Source organism: Mastigoproctus giganteus, chromosome 2, assembly GCF_048544385.1.
Source record: "Mastigoproctus giganteus isolate SK-2022 chromosome 2, ASM4854438v1, whole genome shotgun sequence".
In the NCBI taxonomy this organism is placed as follows: Eukaryota; Metazoa; Arthropoda; class Arachnida; order Uropygi; family Thelyphonidae; genus Mastigoproctus; species Mastigoproctus giganteus.
Window position 1 is genome coordinate 11,498,886 of NC_143576.1, and position 19,951 is coordinate 11,518,836.

At 37.4% G+C, this 19,951-nt stretch overlaps 1 protein-coding gene across 6 annotated transcripts in view; it reads right to left on the bottom strand.

The window, feature by feature from the left end:
* RhoGAP15B (RhoGAP_ARAP and RA_ARAPs domain-containing protein RhoGAP15B) overlaps positions 1-19,951 on the bottom strand; it is a 228,669-nt gene that overhangs the window by 47,483 nt on the left and 161,235 nt on the right. For all 6 annotated transcript variants that reach the window (XM_090388206.1, XM_090388203.1, XM_090388207.1 and 3 more), the window contains exon 15: positions 7,670-7,806. In XM_090388206.1, coding sequence (XP_090244332.1) covers positions 7,670-7,806 — 137 coding nt within the window. The remainder of the gene's footprint in view (positions 1-7,669; positions 7,807-19,951) is intronic.

Below are 19,951 nucleotides of genomic sequence, written 5' to 3' on the forward strand. Positions count from 1 at the left end.
CAGCAGCAACACACCGTCGAGGCATTTAAAAGATCAATTTCTGAAGATAACCAACTAATAGTTTGTGGTTCCAAACACGAATTATGGCTTCCTGAAGTTCAAAAAGGGTCTTTGGTTTCTTTCTGGCAACTGCAGATTCCACACAATGCCAACAGTTCTCTACAAGATTAAGGTCCGAGCTGTTTCCTGGCCAGCTAAGAGTTGTAGTGGACCGCTCTTCCAACCATATTTTCACCTGTAACAAATGTAAACACATTATTATCGAACCTCTAATGCAGAAATGAAGCTAAAGTAACTACACAAGTGCCTACTTACACTTTTTGCCAGATGACAAGGAGCAGTCATCCTGAAAGATGCAGTTACTTGGCAGGTTGAAATGGTCTCTAATGGTTGGCAGCAATTTGTTTTCCAATATAGCCAGGTCTCCAATGGCATTTACGGAACCTTTTATAAACTGCAGGTGACCTACTCTGCGATACGAAATGCACCTCCATATCATTTGACTGGTAGGGAATTTCACTGTAGATACCATAAAGTCTGGATGGTATTCTTCACCAAGCCTACGACGAATCGTTTGTCTCCCATCAGAGCCATGCAGGTTGAATTTCTTCTCATCTGAGAAAATAACTGATTTCCACTGCTCAGGGTTCCATTTGACATGCTCCTTGCACCAAATTATTCAGGCCTTTTTCATTATTTTGTGTGAGGAGGGGCTTGTTCATAGGATGATGGGCTACAAATCCATTTTTGAAGAGGCACTTCTGACTGTTATTGCGCTTGCTACCACTCCTGTATGTTCTTCCCATTCTCTTTTCAGCTAAGACAAAAAAGCTTTGCGGTTTTTAAGGCATAAGCACTTCAAAACGTGATTCTGTTTTGGCGTAGAGATTTGTTTACGTCTGGTTCCTTTTTTCCTATCAGCAGAACCAGTATTGTTGAGTTTGGAAAGAAATCTACTCACTGTCGACTGATTACAAGACACTCTATAAGCAATACGATGGGAAGAACATCCTTCCTCATGTAAAGCAACAATAGCACTCTTTCTTCGTGGTGTCAACTGCACATAACTCGCCATCCTGACATAAGCAAGGAATGACTGCAACACTTGCAGAGCATGCTTATATAGCTGAAAGTAACAGCTGATGCAATATTACATCATCACCTATGCGTGTCAATCTTATGCGATGCAATCTGTAAGAAATATTGCCATATACTTATGTTATTCGGATGACAATTACAATTTTAAGGGTGATGCACTTTCTTTGAACACCAGTGTACATATATACTGTACGTATGTACTACTATATAAAATAATTAGTGTACATATATACTACTGTTTAAAATAATTAGTATACATATGTAATTAAGAAATTAATCTTACTACACTGTACAATAAATAGGTGCATCTGTGACTTAGACTATATTAACTCTATTATATCTATGTCTGCATGAGTGCATGTTCATAAGTTGATAATAACTCATGAGAGGGGAGGGGAAGCCTACTCCTTCTGCCTGAGAGTGGCAAATTATAGCAGTGACTGAAGAGACTTTTAGAAATTCTTCCAGTCACTGACAGAACTTGAACCTTAACCTTGTCAAATAAGTGACAAACCCATTATACTGTCACAGAAGATATATGTTATGTAGGCATATATATATACATGATAAGATCATGTCTGTACTAACTAACCAACATTCAATACACATTTTAAAAACATGGAAAAGATGCTATTTATTCTAAAACTTCTTTGACGGCACACATTACAGTATAAATTCTGTTATTTTTGCACAATTTCTCATGTTAGGTTTTTTTAGAAGAATGCTTATGCAACAATCCTAAAACCATAACAACTAAAAGTAAATATTGAAACTCTTCATATATCAAAGAACATGGGCAAGATGATTGGTGTACATAGAATAATGGTAGCTATTTACACTATATCAAAATTCTTCTGCCTTACTTATATTCAATTTAAAACATGGAGATTTTCTGCTCTCACTGAAGACCAAGCAACCAGTTCTTGATGTTAAGACTTAGATTTATGTTTAACTTAGCAGCAAACACCATTATCTGTGGTTCTGCCTAAGTTACCAATATCATTTTGAATTGTGTAGCATCACCAAATTAGGTGATAATCTACTATTAATATTTAAAAATCTGAGACACTGTCAAAACACCTGTTTCAAAGCTTACTGGCTTCTCATCAGCTGGTCATTATCAGCAATTATGTTGAACTGTGAATAATATATTCTAATTGAACAGCCAAGTGGTGTGTGGAAATAAAACTTATATTTAAAATATGAAAGTTAGGGCCCCATTTTAACAATTCAGTACAATAAATATAGGAATGCAGAGATATTTCAATGGAGCAGTTTAAATCAAATCAGAAGTCATATGCTTAATCTATGTTCAATTTTGATTGTGGAGAGAATTTCTGCTCTTAATGAAAATGGGGTTGTCTTAGTTAAAGTATACAAACACTAAGACTTTGACTCATGAGCAAATTGTACACAAAAATCGTTACACATAGTTCTGCATAAGTGGTTATTATCCTTTTAACTTAGTATTAGTATTAATAGTGACAAATGATGCAAGAAAGCAAGCTTATACAGCATCAGCAATAAAAAAAAAAAAAAAAAAAAATTCCATTTCACCTATCCACCCCTCCAACATTTTGTCTAGTTCTTTCTTGAATTTATTCAAACTACCCACTTCTACAACAACAGATGGAAGTTTGTTCCAGCAATCAACCATCCATTGGTGAAGGCATACTTCTGAACATTTATTATGCAACCATCCTTCCTCAATTTGACTTTATGCCCCTCATATGCATAGTCTCAACAAGAGGAAAAATACCATTGGCACTGAGTTTGCTCAAGCCATTCAAAGCCTTAAACACCTCAGATCACTTCACAGGTGCCTAGCCTCCAGATGCTGCAATTTGCAGAACTTGGTAAGCTCACCCTTTTGTAAATGTATTCCCAATTCACAAATTATTCCCCCCCACTATTTGTTGCCCTTCTCTGTACCCATTCCAGCAGCTCTATATATCCTTCCTAAAATGAGGTCTCAACTTGTATATAGTATCCAAGATGCAACCTGGCCACTGCCTCATGCAATGGGATAATTCCTTATTCCTGCTAGCAAAGTTCCTGTATATCATTGCCAAAACCCCGTGAGCTGTCCTGGTAGGCTGTTTGCACTGCTCAGAAAATTTCAAATGAGACTGCACAATTACGCTCAGGTCCTTTTCATTTTCTACTACCTGAGTGTAATACCACACAGTTGATACATTATTCTGGTATTACTGCTACCCATATGCAGTAGCTCGAATTTGTCAATGTTAAACTTCAATTGCCTTTTCTCAGCTCGTCTTCATAATTTTTATAGCTCTTGTTGCATTAGTATACCTTCGTTACTGTCATTAACTACCCTGCCAACCTTTGTATCATCTGCAAACTTAGACATTAAACCTGATATACTCCCTTCAATATCATTAATAAATACAGAACACAATAATGGGCCCAGTACCAAACCCTGTGGGACACAACTAACAACGTTAGTCCACAAAAAACAGTGTCGATAACCACTCTGTCTTCCCCACTCAACCATCCCTTTATCCACAGAAGTAACTTGCCCTTAATACTGCATTTCATCGGTTTGTACAACATTATCAAAAGCTTATATGAAACACGAGTATATAATATCAAAATTATTTTTTGCATCCAGTTCCTTTGTCATTGCATCAGAACATCCAATCAAATTAGTTAAACAATATCTCCTCTTAACAAAACCAGGCTGTGACTGCATTATTTTCCTTGGAACAGAAGTTTAGCTAACAGGTCTGTAATTCTTCACATCATCCTTTGATGCTCATTTGTGAACTGGGGATCAAATCTCCAGTCTGCAGTGACCTCCCCTGAATCCAAAGATGGTCTCATAATTATGGCTATGAGTTTACTTACCTCCTTTGCTGCCTCCCTTAATATGATTGGATAGATCCTATCCACCCAAGCTGCCTTTTTTATTTTCAACTTCAACAATTTCTCTTCCACTTTCCTCTCAGTTATCAGAAAATCATTTATCTCCCTGTTGGAGTTTGATAAACTTCTGGCCTCCACTTCCCTCAAGAATTCCTCATGTGTGAATGTAGATGCAAAATACCTATTGGCCTCCGTAGCCAATGGGCAGGAGTGGGAGTGCAGTAGCACACGCTCTTTGAGTAGACCGGGGTTCAAGCCCCTGACTGCTGAATACGGTCGATCTGCCAACCTGTACTGGACCAGCGTGGCAGATTATGGTCCATTTCCCTCAGCATGAATTGTTGTGGAGGCTTCCATCCTGCAGTGGGTTGACTTTTTTTTTTTTTTACCTATTGAGCCTGTCAGCAACTTGAGCAGGTTCATCAATAGTTAAACCATCAAAATCAACTGTACCAATGTAATTTAACCCACTTCCTCCTACTGTTAATATAAGTAAGGAACTCTTTGCTGCTTTTCTTGGCTTTCTTTGCCAGAGACTTCTCATAATTTGCCCTGGCATTTGGAGGGAATGGTGTGATTTTTTTTTTTGGCTGATGCTGCATAAGCTCATACACTTGCTTTCTTGCATCACATGCCACTACTACTACTACTACTACCTCCTTTGTGACTCGATTGCAGACTAGTTTATATATACCATAGGCTTCTGTATCACCTGATAATTTATATGCATCCCATGCATTTTTATTCTCCACCACATGTCTTAATAGTTCATCAGACATCCCTTTAGGTCTAAGCCTTGAATAGTATTTCTCAGTTGGTATGAAAAGCCTAGTAGCTTCTATGATTACTTCCCTGAATGCTTTCCATTTAGAATTGTTAGAGTTGTTTGTAACATAATTAGTTGGTCCCACTGTACAGAATTTAAAAACTGACGGAGACCACTGTGGTCTCCTTTATGAAAGAAAAAACCCTTCCCTTTACCCTTGATGTACCTGTAAGTAAATCCCACAACAACACAATGTGTTCACTGCCACCTAGTGGTTTTTTACTTGCAGGATTCTTAATGTATGAAGAATCATATAGTATCATCAGAATAGGTTAAACAGCTTTGCTTTTTAAAAACTGAGACGTTGCCAAGCTAGGTGTTTCAGAGCTTATTGGCTTATCAGCTAGGAGGTGGTCTGTATCCCCTGCAATTCTACAGTATTGTACTGTAGAACAAACAGAGCCCAATTCCCGTTTTGTTTATTCCCGTTTTACTTCCATACGCCATTTGGTTGTTCAATTATACAAAATATATTATTCACATTTCAGTAATAGTAATAGAGGCATGTGCTGCAAGAAAGCAAGCGTATGAGTTCATGTAGCATCAGCCAAAAAAAAAATTCACAAATCCATTCCCTCTGAAAGTTTGTCCAGTTCCTCCTTGAATTTATTTAAACTATCAACTTCCACAACGACAGATGGAAGTTTGTTCCATCAATTAACCACCCACTGGCTAAAGGCAAATATCCGCACATCTACAACTATTCTACAACTGTCTTTCCTCAATTTGAATTTCAGCCCTCTCAGGTTCGTAATCTGAGACAGCAGAAGAATCCCATCAGAATTCAGCGTGCTCAACCCATTCAAGGCCTTATATACCTCAATCAGATTACCTTGCAGGTGCCTAGTCTCCAGCCACTGCAATTTGCAGAACTTAAGCATTTCTTGCCAAGAGGATCCCTTCGTTCCCCTCACCAATCTTGTTGCCCTTCTTTGTACATGCTCAAGCAATTCTACATCCTTCTAAAAATGAAGCTTCCAGACCTGTAAGCAGTACTCAAGGCATAGCCTGACTACTGCCTCATACAAAGGGATAATCAACTGCTTTTCCCTACTAGCAAAATTCCCATATATCGTTCACAATACCCCATTGACTGCTCTGGCAGCCTGTCTTCATTGCTCAGAAAACTTCATATCAGACTGCACAATTACTCCCAGGTCTTTAATTTTCTACCACCCTAAGTGTAGTACTACAGAGTTGGTACATTTCTCTGGGGTTACTTCCACCCATATGCAGTAATTTGCATTTGTCAAGGTTAAACTTCGGTTGCCATTTCTCAATCCATCTGCCCAAATTTTCTAGATCCTGTTGCAATAGCACACTGCCAGTACTGTCATTAACAACCCTGCCAACCTTTGTAGCATCTGCAAACTTCAACATTAAGTTGTTGTTATTTGGTTTTTAGGAGCATTAGCAACTAAGGCCACATTGCTCTGGGGATATGCGGTGGTCATTCCCTGACCTTTCCGCATCCTCCTTATTTGTCGACATTAAGCCTGATATACATTCATCAATATCATTGATAAACATACAAAATAACAGTGGGCCCAACCCTGTGGGACTCCACTAATAACATTAGTCCAAAAAGAGCAGTGTCCATTGATTACCACTCTATCTTCTCTCACTCAACCACCCTTTCATCCATTGTAGAAACTTACCCTTAATACCATACTGCTTCAATTTGTACAGTAGTCTTCCATGTGCAACAGTGTCAAAAGCTTTCCTGAAATCGAAGTATATGATATCAAAATTATTTTTTGCATCCAGTTCCTTTGTGACACGTCATAGTGTCCAATTAAATTTGTCAGACAAGACTTTCCCTTAACAACCCATGCTGTGTCTGAATAATTACTGCGATCTTGTCGAGATGATCCTGCAATGCACCAGTGACTCTATTATTTTCCCTGAAACAGAAGTTAAACTAATTGGTCTAATAATTATTTGCATCACCCTTTGATCCCCCTTTGTGAATTGGGGATACATTTTCACATCTCCAGTCCATGCGGACTTCCCCTGAGTCCATAGATGCTCTCATAATTATAGCTAAGGGTTTGCTTACTTCCTTTGCCACTTTCTTTAATATAACTGGATAGATCCCATCCACCACAAGTGCCTTTCTTATGTTTAACTTCAACAATTTCTCATCCACTTTGCTCTCAGTTATTACAAAATCATTAAGCACCCTGTTACAGTATATGTTCACTAATAGAGGCCAGCTCATTAGAAGCCAGTAAGCTCCAAAACAGCTGCCCTGGCAGTGTCTCAGATTTTTAAATGTATAGTAGATTCCTTTTTCTGGTGATGCTATAGAACTATGGATAACAATATGTCTCTAAACTGAATATAACTCCAAGCCTTAGCAGCGAATGCTCAGTCTTCAACGAGAGCAGAAAGACTCTCCATGAATAAAAACAAATGCAGGCAAAGCACATGAATTTTGATTACAACAATTGCACTGAAATACCCCTGCAATCAATCCTGTAGAATTGAACTTCCATCACATTTTGTGAACACTTATTTACGTTTCACATTCAATGTAATGCAAAATAAGATGGATTCAATTTGATAACAATATAGTAACTTGCTGTTGTGAAAGAGCATACACAAACAAGAGTAATTATATTATCTGAATTTGAATGATGCTTTTGAGGAAGGCATGGAAACATAATCACTGGAAAATCCATATAGTGACACACGAAAATCAAGGTAGCTTGTCTTAGATTGGAAGATATTTTTTCAGTAGCCAGTACCAAATTCAATAGTCATTTGAATTTTGTGAGGTTTATATTCCAACAAATCCAGTATTATTTGCAAAACTGCTTAAGCTAATCAAAAAAAGCTACTTAAAATATTTTTTACCTGTATATGTGGCATAACAACATCAAGAATATAGTTATGTTTAACACAAAGATAGTTGCTCTTGGCATCAGAATCTGCCCAGGTGGCCCAACGCAGAGTCACAGCTAATACTGCTTCTGTGTAGTGGAGAGGTCTCTCTACAGAAAAGAAACACCATTAATAGAAATAATGAAAAAAAAAAAAAAAAAAAAATCCACAAAAATGTGTACTGTTTCACTTAAGTGAATTTTACCTTCTTTATTTGCAGTCAAAAAAATTGACTGCAAATAAAGTGAAAGTTTATTAACAGTATTAAACAGTGATGAGTGACATCCAACATGCCAGACATATTGTTCACTACACAACAGCAGACAGTCAATGAATAGATGGCAATAATTAATTTTAAATGTAAAATTGAACACATTAAAACTGAGATTCAGCCGAAACTGCTGCAATTATTCAGGTTAATTTTATTAAATGTATCTGCATCAGAAAAATTTCAATTGTTCGAGAATTCAAATAATTTTAACATGTTATGCAAACATGACATGTTAAAATCATTTAATATGACTGCAGTAGCAAACGATTCAAGGAAGCAAGTTTATAGACATAGCTGCCAATTAATATTGAATTACTGTTGCACAGAGCGAAACGGATACAGAATAAATTATGATAAGTTTAAAAATAGGAAAATACATACATATATTAGATTAGATACATACAAAAAGCTTTCGGTTGTTTCTGTTAACCTTCCTCAATCAAACTGACAGTTAAGAGTGGAACATGAGGGCGTGTACTGCCAATCATGTACACAAACTGTGTGATTAACTGTTGGATGTGATGCATGTGGACGTTGCCAGCAATTGTCATTAGTCAGAATTGTTGTTTCGATGATAGGGTGGACCCGACATCCACTGCTCCTGTTGACTGAGGTATTGGAGCATGTGATGTTCAATGACTCCAACCAGGCACATTGTCGATAGTGGCAGGACTTATTCACAATCACGACATCACAGTGTGGGTCAATGATGTGGTGGGTTGCCCAAACGTGTTTGGACAACCGCTTTAGTCCACTACAAAGCGGTTTAGTCCACTGCATCTCTTGCCATGACTGCACTAGCTGCTACATTAGGGAAACTGGGAGACGACTCAAAAAACGTCTTTCCGAAAATGAAAGAGCAATCCACTTAGCAGATGTAGAGCACTCAGCTATTGCCGAACATGTTTGGGCAACACACCACGACATTGTCTACCTCTTTCTCTCATTTGTGCAATTCTGACTAACAATGCCTGTTGTTTTTGTTCTTCTACAACCATATTTTTTTAAAATTTCACTATTGAAAAATATATTTCTGAACAATGTTTGTTTGTTTGTTGTTTGGTTTTTAGGAGCATTAGCAACTTAGGCCATATTGCTCTGGGGATATGCGGTGATCATTCCCTGACCTTTCTAAATCCTCCATATTTGGTGGTCACAGGCTCGAACCCTGGTCTAATCAAGAAGCGTGTGCTATGCACTGCTGCTCCTGCCCATCTGGCTACAGAGGGGCCTTCTGAACAATGTGCCTGCACGAGTGGCACAGAGGGAGATTACGTTCTATGGCAAAAGAGGCAAATAGACATCACTGTCATCATGAAATGCAGCATCTTTGCATTTCTTTTTATGCACTGCATGTTGTCTTTATGTTTATTTTTTGCAAACATTGATTACATCAAAATCAGATGTTTCCTACAAAAGTTTTACTTTTTTCAGATTTTACAGTAAATGAAAAATCTTGAGTGTGTACGTTTTCTGTAATTTTGTTGTATTTCTCTAGCATTTAATTGTTCATAAAAACAGAGAGTAAAACCATTACTGTGTGTTTCTATCTTACAACACAGACTACCGAAGCACATCAGATGGCCAATTTGTTAATGAAAATAAGCAGAAATTCATGAAATAAAACAAAAAATCCAACACAATGTAGTTTTATAATTTTTTTTTTTTTTTGTGAAAAGAAAAAGATGGAAGAAAAAACTGAGTTTCTGTAAAAAGATGTACAAAGAGAAAACTGAGTAAAAAAGATGGATTACATATTGTACATCCAGAGATTTGACAGCTATGCATGTAGTAAAAACAAAACAAAAAAAAAACAAAAAAACTCATCACCTGTCCATTCCCTCTGACAATTTGTCTAGTTCCTCCTTAAATTTATTCAAACTATCCACTTGGCATTAATTGTGGTCATAAAAACAGAGCACTAAGTGAATCCATGTTACGTGTGGAGGATTTATTCATAGCATATAATGTAAATAATTTTAATTGGTTGGCACGACCAGTGTTTCTGACAGATTTTAAGCTCATTATATAACACCATTAAAGATATCAGAAAAATTTAAAGCTTACCTCAAAATTATGGAATGTAACATGTATAGTACATATACTTTATGTTTACAGCAGGCCCTCGTTATAATGCAGTTCGCTTTATGCTGATTCGCTATAACACAGTTCTTATATTATAACCCATACCTCATATAACATTCTACTACAACTCACTATAACATTCTTTTACTAGCATACAGATAGAATTTTGGAATTAAATTCTTTTAAAGATTGAATTTTTGGCATGTTTAATGAAAATGTTTCATCTGATGTAGTTGATAACATGACAATGAATAGCAAAACAGCATTAAAACATTTCCCATGCTCAGTAAAATTTTCTCCCACACTGAATTAATTGCAGCCCAGTGAATTGATACATAGTTCTGAGATCAGCATTTGAAAAAATATTCAAGTTTAGGAATATGCAGTATTGCTTGTAATATTTGCATTATATGCATTTATCCAAAGTCTAGTCAACATCCAGTACAGTGTTAGATATCATCCATAATGGACAGTTTACTCGAACATTGTATCATAATTAATGCAATGCAGTTACATTTTCAGAGAGTTAATGGTGAATAAGAATGAAAAAGCAACAACGTCTGGTCGTGGTAAGAAAAAGATTGATTTAATGGAGAGACCTCTATATAATTTTAATGAAGTCAATATCCAACGCAGAATTCCGTTAAGTTCATTATTATTAAAGAAAAAGTGATTAGCCTATATGAAGATCTGAAGAAATCTCACCTCAGAAAAATATATAATTATTAATAAATCTCACCTTGAAAAAATAATTAATTATTAATTAATAATAATTTCCCAGGGTAGAATAACATCTGTTCATCATAAAAGAGGAAAATTATAAAGCCTTTACATCTTTCACACAGAAAGCATTCAAAATGCATACAATTATCCAAAGAATGGCAATTCAGCCCCTTCAGCAATTAAACAATAATCAATAGTTAAAATTGCCTAAGTTTCCCACCACGTCCAGACGATGACTTAAAAGCTGTCAGGATAGCAGTATTCTGCACCCTGACAGAAACCTGACATGACAAAACTCCCCAGGACTATCCTGCCATGTATAGGAACTGGGGCCCAATGCCAAATAAGTAACCATGTAGGGGAGGGGGATATCCAGGCAGCCAGGGAAGCAGATTAGCTGAAAAATATCAGTAAGCTAGTAGCAAAGGGATGCAATGTAGAATGAAAGAAGAATGAATGAATGAAGGACAGAATGAATAGGCTGGGCACTGAGTGAACTAGGAATTATGATAAAATGAGAATAAATGGCAGTTTTGGTGAAAGAAAGAGTGACCTAGCATGAGAGAAAGAGAGAGTGAATGGGAATGAGTGGAAGTGCAAATGTAATTGGCCGAAAGAATACAAAGTTAAAAATAACTTACATTACTTTATATATACTAACAAACATTTGCTAACAACACAAACATTATCACTGCACTCTCCCCTGGCCTGCACAAAACTTGCGGCTAGGCCTGCACCACAACTGAAGAATAACAGTAAGTTGAGATGACCAGAGAGGGCAGTGCAGAAATCAAGAGTCGAATAAATGAAATGAAAGCCAGAAGAATGACTGAAAGTGTAAGTGTGTGACAAAAAGAACACAAACCATAAATGCTATAGTTAAGTACACACTAATCCTAGTTTTAATTAGTATTTAAATTTACATTACACATCATTTCACCCCCCCCCCCCCGGTGTGTGAGAAAATAATGAATGAGTGTGAGTGAAAAAATAAAAAAAAATAATAAAAAAAATATATATATATATATATAAATAAAATATAAGAAAAAGTATAAAAATTGAACGCAAGTAGAGTAAGAATGCAGATTATTAATGAAGTAAATGTGTCTCTCTCCCACCCCTTTGCCTGGTGGTTCCCCACTGCCAACTAACACATCCCACCCCCGGGTGTGGGATGGGAAGCTTGACCTTCCTACTGAACACTTCTTCAGTGTCATGTCCATGTAGTGGACATGACACTGACGAAGACATTCTGCTGCTTTGCTGCCGACACGCCATTGGTGATCTGAACTGTGTACTCTAACCTGGTTCCCTTTAAAACCCCATTCCCGGGTAGGGGAGGAAGGAGACAGGTCTCTGTCTCCTCTCCTTCCTGCTTAGGTAGGGCTCGTCTCCACTGACCTCTTTGGGGATGCCAACTCTATTATCCCTATTCTTCTATATGTTTTCTCCCAGTCTTCAGTCTCTCCCCCACTCTCACTAAACTGACCAAGTACATCCCTTAACAATGCCACTAAATTCTAATCAATGCTAAATTCTACAGTTTTCTTATGAATCTCTTTTGGCCAAATTCTAGTGTACATCCCCTTTTTTTTTTAGGCCTTGCCACTGAAATCCATGGAAATTAGGTGGTGGAGCCTGCCAGAGTACTTAAATAATCTACTGAGTGCCTGACCTGCTTCCTCGTAGCAAAGTGTTGGCAACGGTGGGTCCCAATAGCTAAATGGTCAGAGAAACAACAACCATTAGCAAAGGCACATGATGAAGAAAGCAAGCTTATATAGCATCAGCCTAAAAAAAAAAAAAAAAAAAAAAAAAACCCCTTATTTCACCCATCCACTTGCTCCAAATGTTTGTCAAGTTCTGCCTTGAATAGATTTAAGCTATCAACTTCTACAACGACAGATGGAAGTTTGTTAGAGCAATCAACCACACGCTGGCTAAAGGCAAACTTCTGCACATCTATACTACAACCGTCTTTCCTCGATTCGAATTTATGCACTCTCAGGCGATTATTCTGAGCAAGAGGAAGAATTCCATCAGCATTGAGTATGCTCAAACCATTCAAGGCTTTATACACCTCAATCAGATCACCTCGCAGGTGCCAAGTCTCCAGACACTGTAATTTGCAAAACTTAAGCCTTTCTTCATAAGAGTAACCCTTTGTTACATTCACTAATCTTTTTGCCCTTATCTGTACTCGTTCCAACAGCTCTACATCCTTCTTAAAATGAGGCCCCCAGACCTGTAGTACTCAAGGTGTGGTCTGACCATTGCCTTATACAGGGGGATAATCACCTTACCCCAGGGGCTCACATCTGGTGAGTATGGGCTTGGCAGACCCAGGATATCCTAAGCTGGATATCATCATTCTTTTCTTTCTTGGTGATTCCCTTCTACTTCTCTCTCTCTCTCTCTCTCTCTCTCTCTCTCATTCAGAATTTTTTTTTTTTTCTTTTGGCTCAGGCTTCCTTGCACCTTATGGCTAATAATAATAATAATAATAATAATCCCTGCTAGAAAAATTCCTGTATATCACTGACAAGACACCATGAGCTTCTCTTCCAGACCGTCTGCACTGCTCAGAAAACTTCATATCTGCCTGCACAATTACCCGCAGGTCCTCTTCATTCTCTATCACTGTCAGTCTGGCACCAGAGAGTTGATACGTTACTCTGGGATTACTGCTTCCCATATGTAGTACTTTACATTTGTCAATGTTAAACTTCATTTGCCACCTCTCAGCCCATCTGCTCAACTTTTCTAGATTCTGTTGCAGCAGTATACTGTCATTAACAACCCTGCCAACCTTCGTATCATCTGCAAACTTAGACATTAAGCCTGATACACCATCATCAATATCATTTATAAATACAGAAAACAACAATGGACCCTGAGGGACTCCACTAATAACATTAGTCCACGAAGAGCAGTGTCCATTGATTCCCACTCTTTGTCTTCTCCCACTCAACCATCCCTTTATCCATAGCAGCAATTTGCCTCCAATGCCACACTGCTCTAATTTATGCAGCTGTCTTCCAAGTGCAACAGTATCAAAGGCTTTTCTAAGATCCAAATATATGATACCAAATTTATTCTTTGCATCCAGTTCCGTTGTGACTACATCATAGTATCCAATCAAATTAGTCAGACAAGACTTCCCCTTAACAAACCTATGCTGTGTCCGAGCTATAACTGAAGTCTTGTCTAGATGACCCTGCAATGCTTCTTTAACCAGTGCCTTCAGTAATTTCCCTGGAACAGAAGTTAAACTAACAGGACTACAATTACCTGTGTCTCCCTTTGATCCTCCTTTGTGGATTTGGGTCACATTTGCTAATCTCCAGTCCATGGGTATCTCCCCTGAGTCCAGAGAAGCTCTCATAATTATGGCTAAGGGTTTGCTTACTTCCTTTGCCGCCTCCTTTAATATAACTGGATAAATTCCATCCACCCCAGGTGCCTTTCTGGTATTTATCTTCAACAACTTCTCCTCCACTGTACTCTCAGTTATTACAAGATTATCTAGCTTACTGCCAGAGTTGAATACACCTCTGGCATTCCCCTCACTGAATTCCTCATGTGTGAATGTCGATGCAAAATATTCATTTAGTTTGTTAGCTATCTGAGCAGGATCATCAACAGTTGAACCATCGATATCAAGTGGACCAATCTGATTCATCCCCTTCCTTCTAGAGTTTGTTTGTTTATTATTTGGTTTTTAGGAGCATTAGCAACTAAGGCCATATTGCTCTGGGATATGTGGTGGTTATTCCCTGACCTTTCCGCATCCTCCGTATTTGGTGGTGACGGGCTCGAACCTCGAGTCTAATCAAGAAGCGTGTGCTACGCACTGCTGCTCTGTCCCACCTGGCTACGGAGGCGCCCTCCTTCTAGAGTTTACATAAGTAAAGAATTCCTTGCTGTTTTTCTTTGCATCCCTTGCCAAAGATTTCTCGTAATCGGATTTTGCCTGCCTAACCTCCTTTGTAACTTGGTTACGGAGCAGCTATGTCACATGTTAATTTATATGTATCCCATGCATTTTTGTTCTCTGTCACATGTCTAATTAGTTCATCTGACATCCATTTAGGCCTAAATCTTTGAACAATATTTCTTAGTTGGTATGAAAAGCCTATTAGCTTCCAAGATTAATTCTTTGAATGCTTCCCATTTTGAATTTGCTGTTGGTAACATCATCAGTTGATTCCACCGTATAGAATTTAAATACTGTCTCAGACCACCCGTAGTCACCTTTACGAAAGCAAAAACCCTTCCCTTTATCCTTGATGGTAGTTACCTCTTTGAGTAAATCCCACTTCAACACACTGTGATCACTGCCACCTAGTGGCTCCTTTATCTGCAGATTCTTGATGCATGAAGAATCACTACTGATAATCAGATCAAGAGTATTACTCCCTTTAGTTTCCTCCCGAAAATGCTGCTGTAGAAGACAAAAAAAATCATCAAATAAATCCACAAAAGCCTTGCTAGTGTGTGAGTGACTAACCCACAAATTCCAGTCAATCTCTGGGAAATTAAAATCCACCAATATAAGACACTCTGATTTATTGACCCACTCTATTTCTCTGCACAATTGCTCATTATATTCATCAGATTCATTTGGCCTATAACACGCACCTAGTCTCATTTTTCCTTTCCCAGTGCATATGTCACACCAAACAGACTCAACATTACATTGTCCACCCACATCAATTGGATGCACTATCTTAGATTTTATGTGTTTCTTAACTAACAGCATAACCCCTCCTCCCTTTCTGTCCTGTCTATCCTTTCTGTACACATTGTACTTCCTAAATTCCAGTTCTGCACTGCTTATGTCTGTGTGACACCATGTCTCCGATATCCCAACAATATCTGCCTTTGATGTATTGACTAGCACTTCAAGCTCATCGAATTTATTAACTATATTCCTAGCATTGGTGTACATGCAAGTATACCAAGTATACTTAGTTACCCTAACAAAGCCCATGTCTTTTATAGTTCCACTATGACTCCCAGCAGTCCTGGAAATCCCCATTGCCTGTCCAGGCTGCTGCTAAATTGCATTTCAATAGAAGTAGTGCAAGACTCACTTTTACCTCTACCTAAGGCTACTATTAATCTATTAGTCCGTGTATCCCCAAGCTAGCTGTTTTCCGATCCAACTAACTCTGTCTCGATAGCATCAGCAAATATTCTTGCATCCTTTCTATTTAAGTGTATCCCATTCCTGTAGAAGCAGTCTCTCCTGTTAACAAGCACAGACCAGGCTGAGAAAAATTCTAACCCTTGAGCCTTGCACAATCTCTCCAGGGCCGAATTGATTGACAAGGTTCTCATCATATACTCCCTCCTATCGCGTCTGGGCAGAATTGCAGACTATTTCAAATTCAACCCTAACTCATGGCTTTTTTTCACCATCGACTTGTACTTGTGAAGTAATTCCGCCGGTCTCCTACTCTTAATGTCATTAGTGCTAACGTGTACAACAATATGTTGTACACGTTAAACTTTGTACCCTTAAAAAATATCTGCTCTACAACATCATCAATCTTTACCCCTGGCAGACATACCCTGGTCCTGTTCCATCTATCCTTTTTGCACAATATGTTCCCCGTTTCCCTGACAATAGAATCACCTATAACAGCTAGTTCCTTTGGGACCAGCTCATTCTGCCTTGAGATTTGCTGCTGTGTTGCATGTGGGCAGCTGAGAGCTTGATGGGCCCCTCAATTTAAATCCTTCGAGGGCATTCACCCTATCCTTGAAGCTCTCATATAAGCCCATAACAATGCTGAGTTGGCGCCTGATTTCCTCGTACTCCTTACATCGTGCACACACACACACACACACAAAGACATTCCCCTTGGCAATATTATGTCCCATTCTTGATTGCTCCACAAACATCAAACAAACAGCGCATTTCAATAGACTGATTCAGAGGACAGCTTCCCCCCCTCAATTCTCCCCTGAGCCACAGTACTTCCATTAGCTTGAGCCTTTTGCTTTGCTGCTCTGGTATGAGTCATGATTTCTATTCAAGTTCAATAAAATTTAACCTTAAATCCCAATGCAGCTATAACACTATATATATGTGTGTGTGTGTGTGTGTTTCGGTATTGAATGTTATCTCCGAGTGACATTATATGACTTTCTTATCCCCTGTCAACTTATATGTATTAATTTATGATGTTACGTTTGTAAAAACTAAGTCGCTGTATTTATTTAGTTAAAGTACAATTCAATTAACAATGAAATTTAATAAGATTAATAAATTTTACTGATTAATTGATACTACAATACTCTTTATCCAGTTTTCTGTTAAACCTTACGCTAGCACATGTATCGTATAACAATGGCGGCAAGTTACGAACTGTTAATCTACGGACATGTGGTATTATTTACTTTCCAAATTATGCTATCTAAATTCAAAATAAACCACGGAGCTTGACTAGGTCCATAAGCTACTTATAGAAAATAATTTAATCTAACAATTGAGTCAATAAAGCGGCTAAGTATAATTAAAAACTTTCGTTTGCGGGAGCTACAAAACCTGTCCACACGTGGATTTGATACCCTTACCGACACTAAGTAATAACCTACAAAATCTCTCTTATCTAAATTCAATTTAAACTAAAGTATTGTTACTAGGAATAAAAAGCAACTCAAAAAAATAAATTAATATGCCAATTTAAGTCAATAAAAAAGCAAAAACTTCTCTATTTGCTGGAGCCGTAAAAACTTTGCCTGTTCACATCATAACACTACACAACAGACAACTCCCCACACACTTTTTTAATCTCTGGCCTCCACAGAGTTGTGTCACTCACAAAGAATACAACATGGAGATGGGGAATCCCCTGGTGTCGTCAGACAACTAACACACTTTACTAAGAGCTGGTTTGATAGATTTAAAAAGCGCTATAACCTACACAACATAGCAATCCTGGGAGAAGCCGCAAGTGCAGATCAAGAAGGAGCCGAAACTTTCAAAAAATAACTTGTTAAAATTATTGAAGAGGGGTGTTATATTGCTCAAGAAGTTTTTAACATAGATGAAACAGAATTTTTTTTGGAGATTTTAAATTAAAATCCCTTTTAGTTTACCATTTGGAAATCCAAGGACTCTTTAAAGGTTTCCCTAAATCAAACCTACCTGTAATTTGGAAGGCTAATAAAAAAGTTTGGGTAACCACGTTTCTTTTCGTTGATTGATACTCTTGAATTCTTCTGTCCCACAGTAGAAAGATACAAAGCAATTCTTTGTAAAGATATTACAAAGAATTGCTTTGTAATCAAAGCAATTCTGATCATGGACAACACGCGACGACATCCAAGCAAAGCAAGCTTAGAAGACTTGAACAATCATATAAAATTTTTTTACATGCATCCACACACTACATATCCGATCCAACCAATGGACCAATGTGTTATTGCCACATTTAAAGCTTATTACATAAGTAACACCTTTTTTTCCCAAGCTATTAAAAGCCATCAACACTGCTGAAAATGTACCATGCCTAAAGGAGTTTTGGAAGTCCAATATTAAAACTGCCATCTACAACATTTCAAGTGCCTGAGATGAAGTGACTCAGAAAATCATGAATGGAGTGTAGAGAAAAGTTTGGAAGAGTTGCATAAAGGATTCCCAAGAACCTGATCATTCGGTTGAAAAAGTTAGAGCAAATTGTTGAGCTCAGAAAAGAAGCAGGATTGGACGAAACTGATGATGACCGAAAACGGCAGGGATGGCCTCTCTAATGAAGAACTCACGGAAATGACAAAAGAACAAGAGCTCGTAATTGAGAGCGAAGATGATCAAGATCCAAAAGAAGAAGAACCAATTAAGTCGCTGACTGCAAAAGGACTTATTAAAGCTTTTGAACACTTTGAAAAAACGTGCAATTATTTCCAGGAGAACGACTCTGCCACGGAACGAAGTTCCAAGGTAATAAGAAATTTAAAGAAATGAATCCTTACATGATTTTTTACAACAAGACCAAGTACAACCCAAAGTCGACACATTTTTCAGTCCAAAGATATGAAAACTCAACAGCCCAGGCCATCAGATTAATAAATTCATGATTTTAATTGGCATTTTAAGTTTAATTTTGATATGTAATGTAGTTACTTACCACATAATTATATATGTATGTAATATAGAATATTTTATATGTACAAATTTTTGTATATTAAATATTTTGACCACCATTTGTGCGTCTATTTATTACCAATTATTATTGATTAGGAAATATCCTATGGCATAGACCGCAACTCACAAATACATATGTTACTTTATGGGAATACGGTGCTTGCTTAGTGCTGATTCACTTAGTGCTCTGTTTATCGGGAACGAATTATCAGCGTTAAGCAGGGGTACCTGTATACTGTATTTACATTAACAATTTCTGATAATGTTGATTTTTCAAAGCACTAAAAACCACTAAATGTAATGTAAATCTAGCACTAGCCTGAATTAGAATATCCAATTTAGTTTCCAATAAAAAGTTTTTCCGATAGCTTTTCATCTTCCTTGCATTATTGTTAGCTCATTTGTTTTCTTTGAGGTGATTTAAAAAAAAAAAAAAAAAAAAAAGAGAGAAATTGAAACTACTTACACGTTAAAACTAAATCAATCGCTCAGACAAAGTACACATGAACCAAAATTAAATTAAAAAAAAAAAAAAAAAACAAAACAGCACTTTTTAGCTATTGAACAGTGTGCTGCTAAAAACAACTCCTTTCAAGAAACAATAGTTCCCAAAGAGAAGTTTTATAAACAATACTTCAATATTCAATACTTCAGCTAATTAGAACCCCTAGACAGGCACTCCCTTTTCAATAACACTGCCAGGTGGGATAATGTATAAAGGGTATATATTTTTGTAATAAACAAGAAGCATTATAGTGACCACCTCAATATATCTTCCACCTATAGTGCTGGATGATCACAGCGATTTACAGCTGTGGACACAGTAAACTTTTAGCAGCACAAACAACTACAGAAAACCAGCACAGAGATGTAAATTATCTCTAAAAAATATATAAATTCATACACCGACCATTGAATAAAATTAAAATTTTTTTTTTTTTTTTTTTTTTTTGTGTAAAGATTGTAGTCATATTAAATTTGAAACTTCATACTAACACTTCGAAATGGCACCCACCATGTA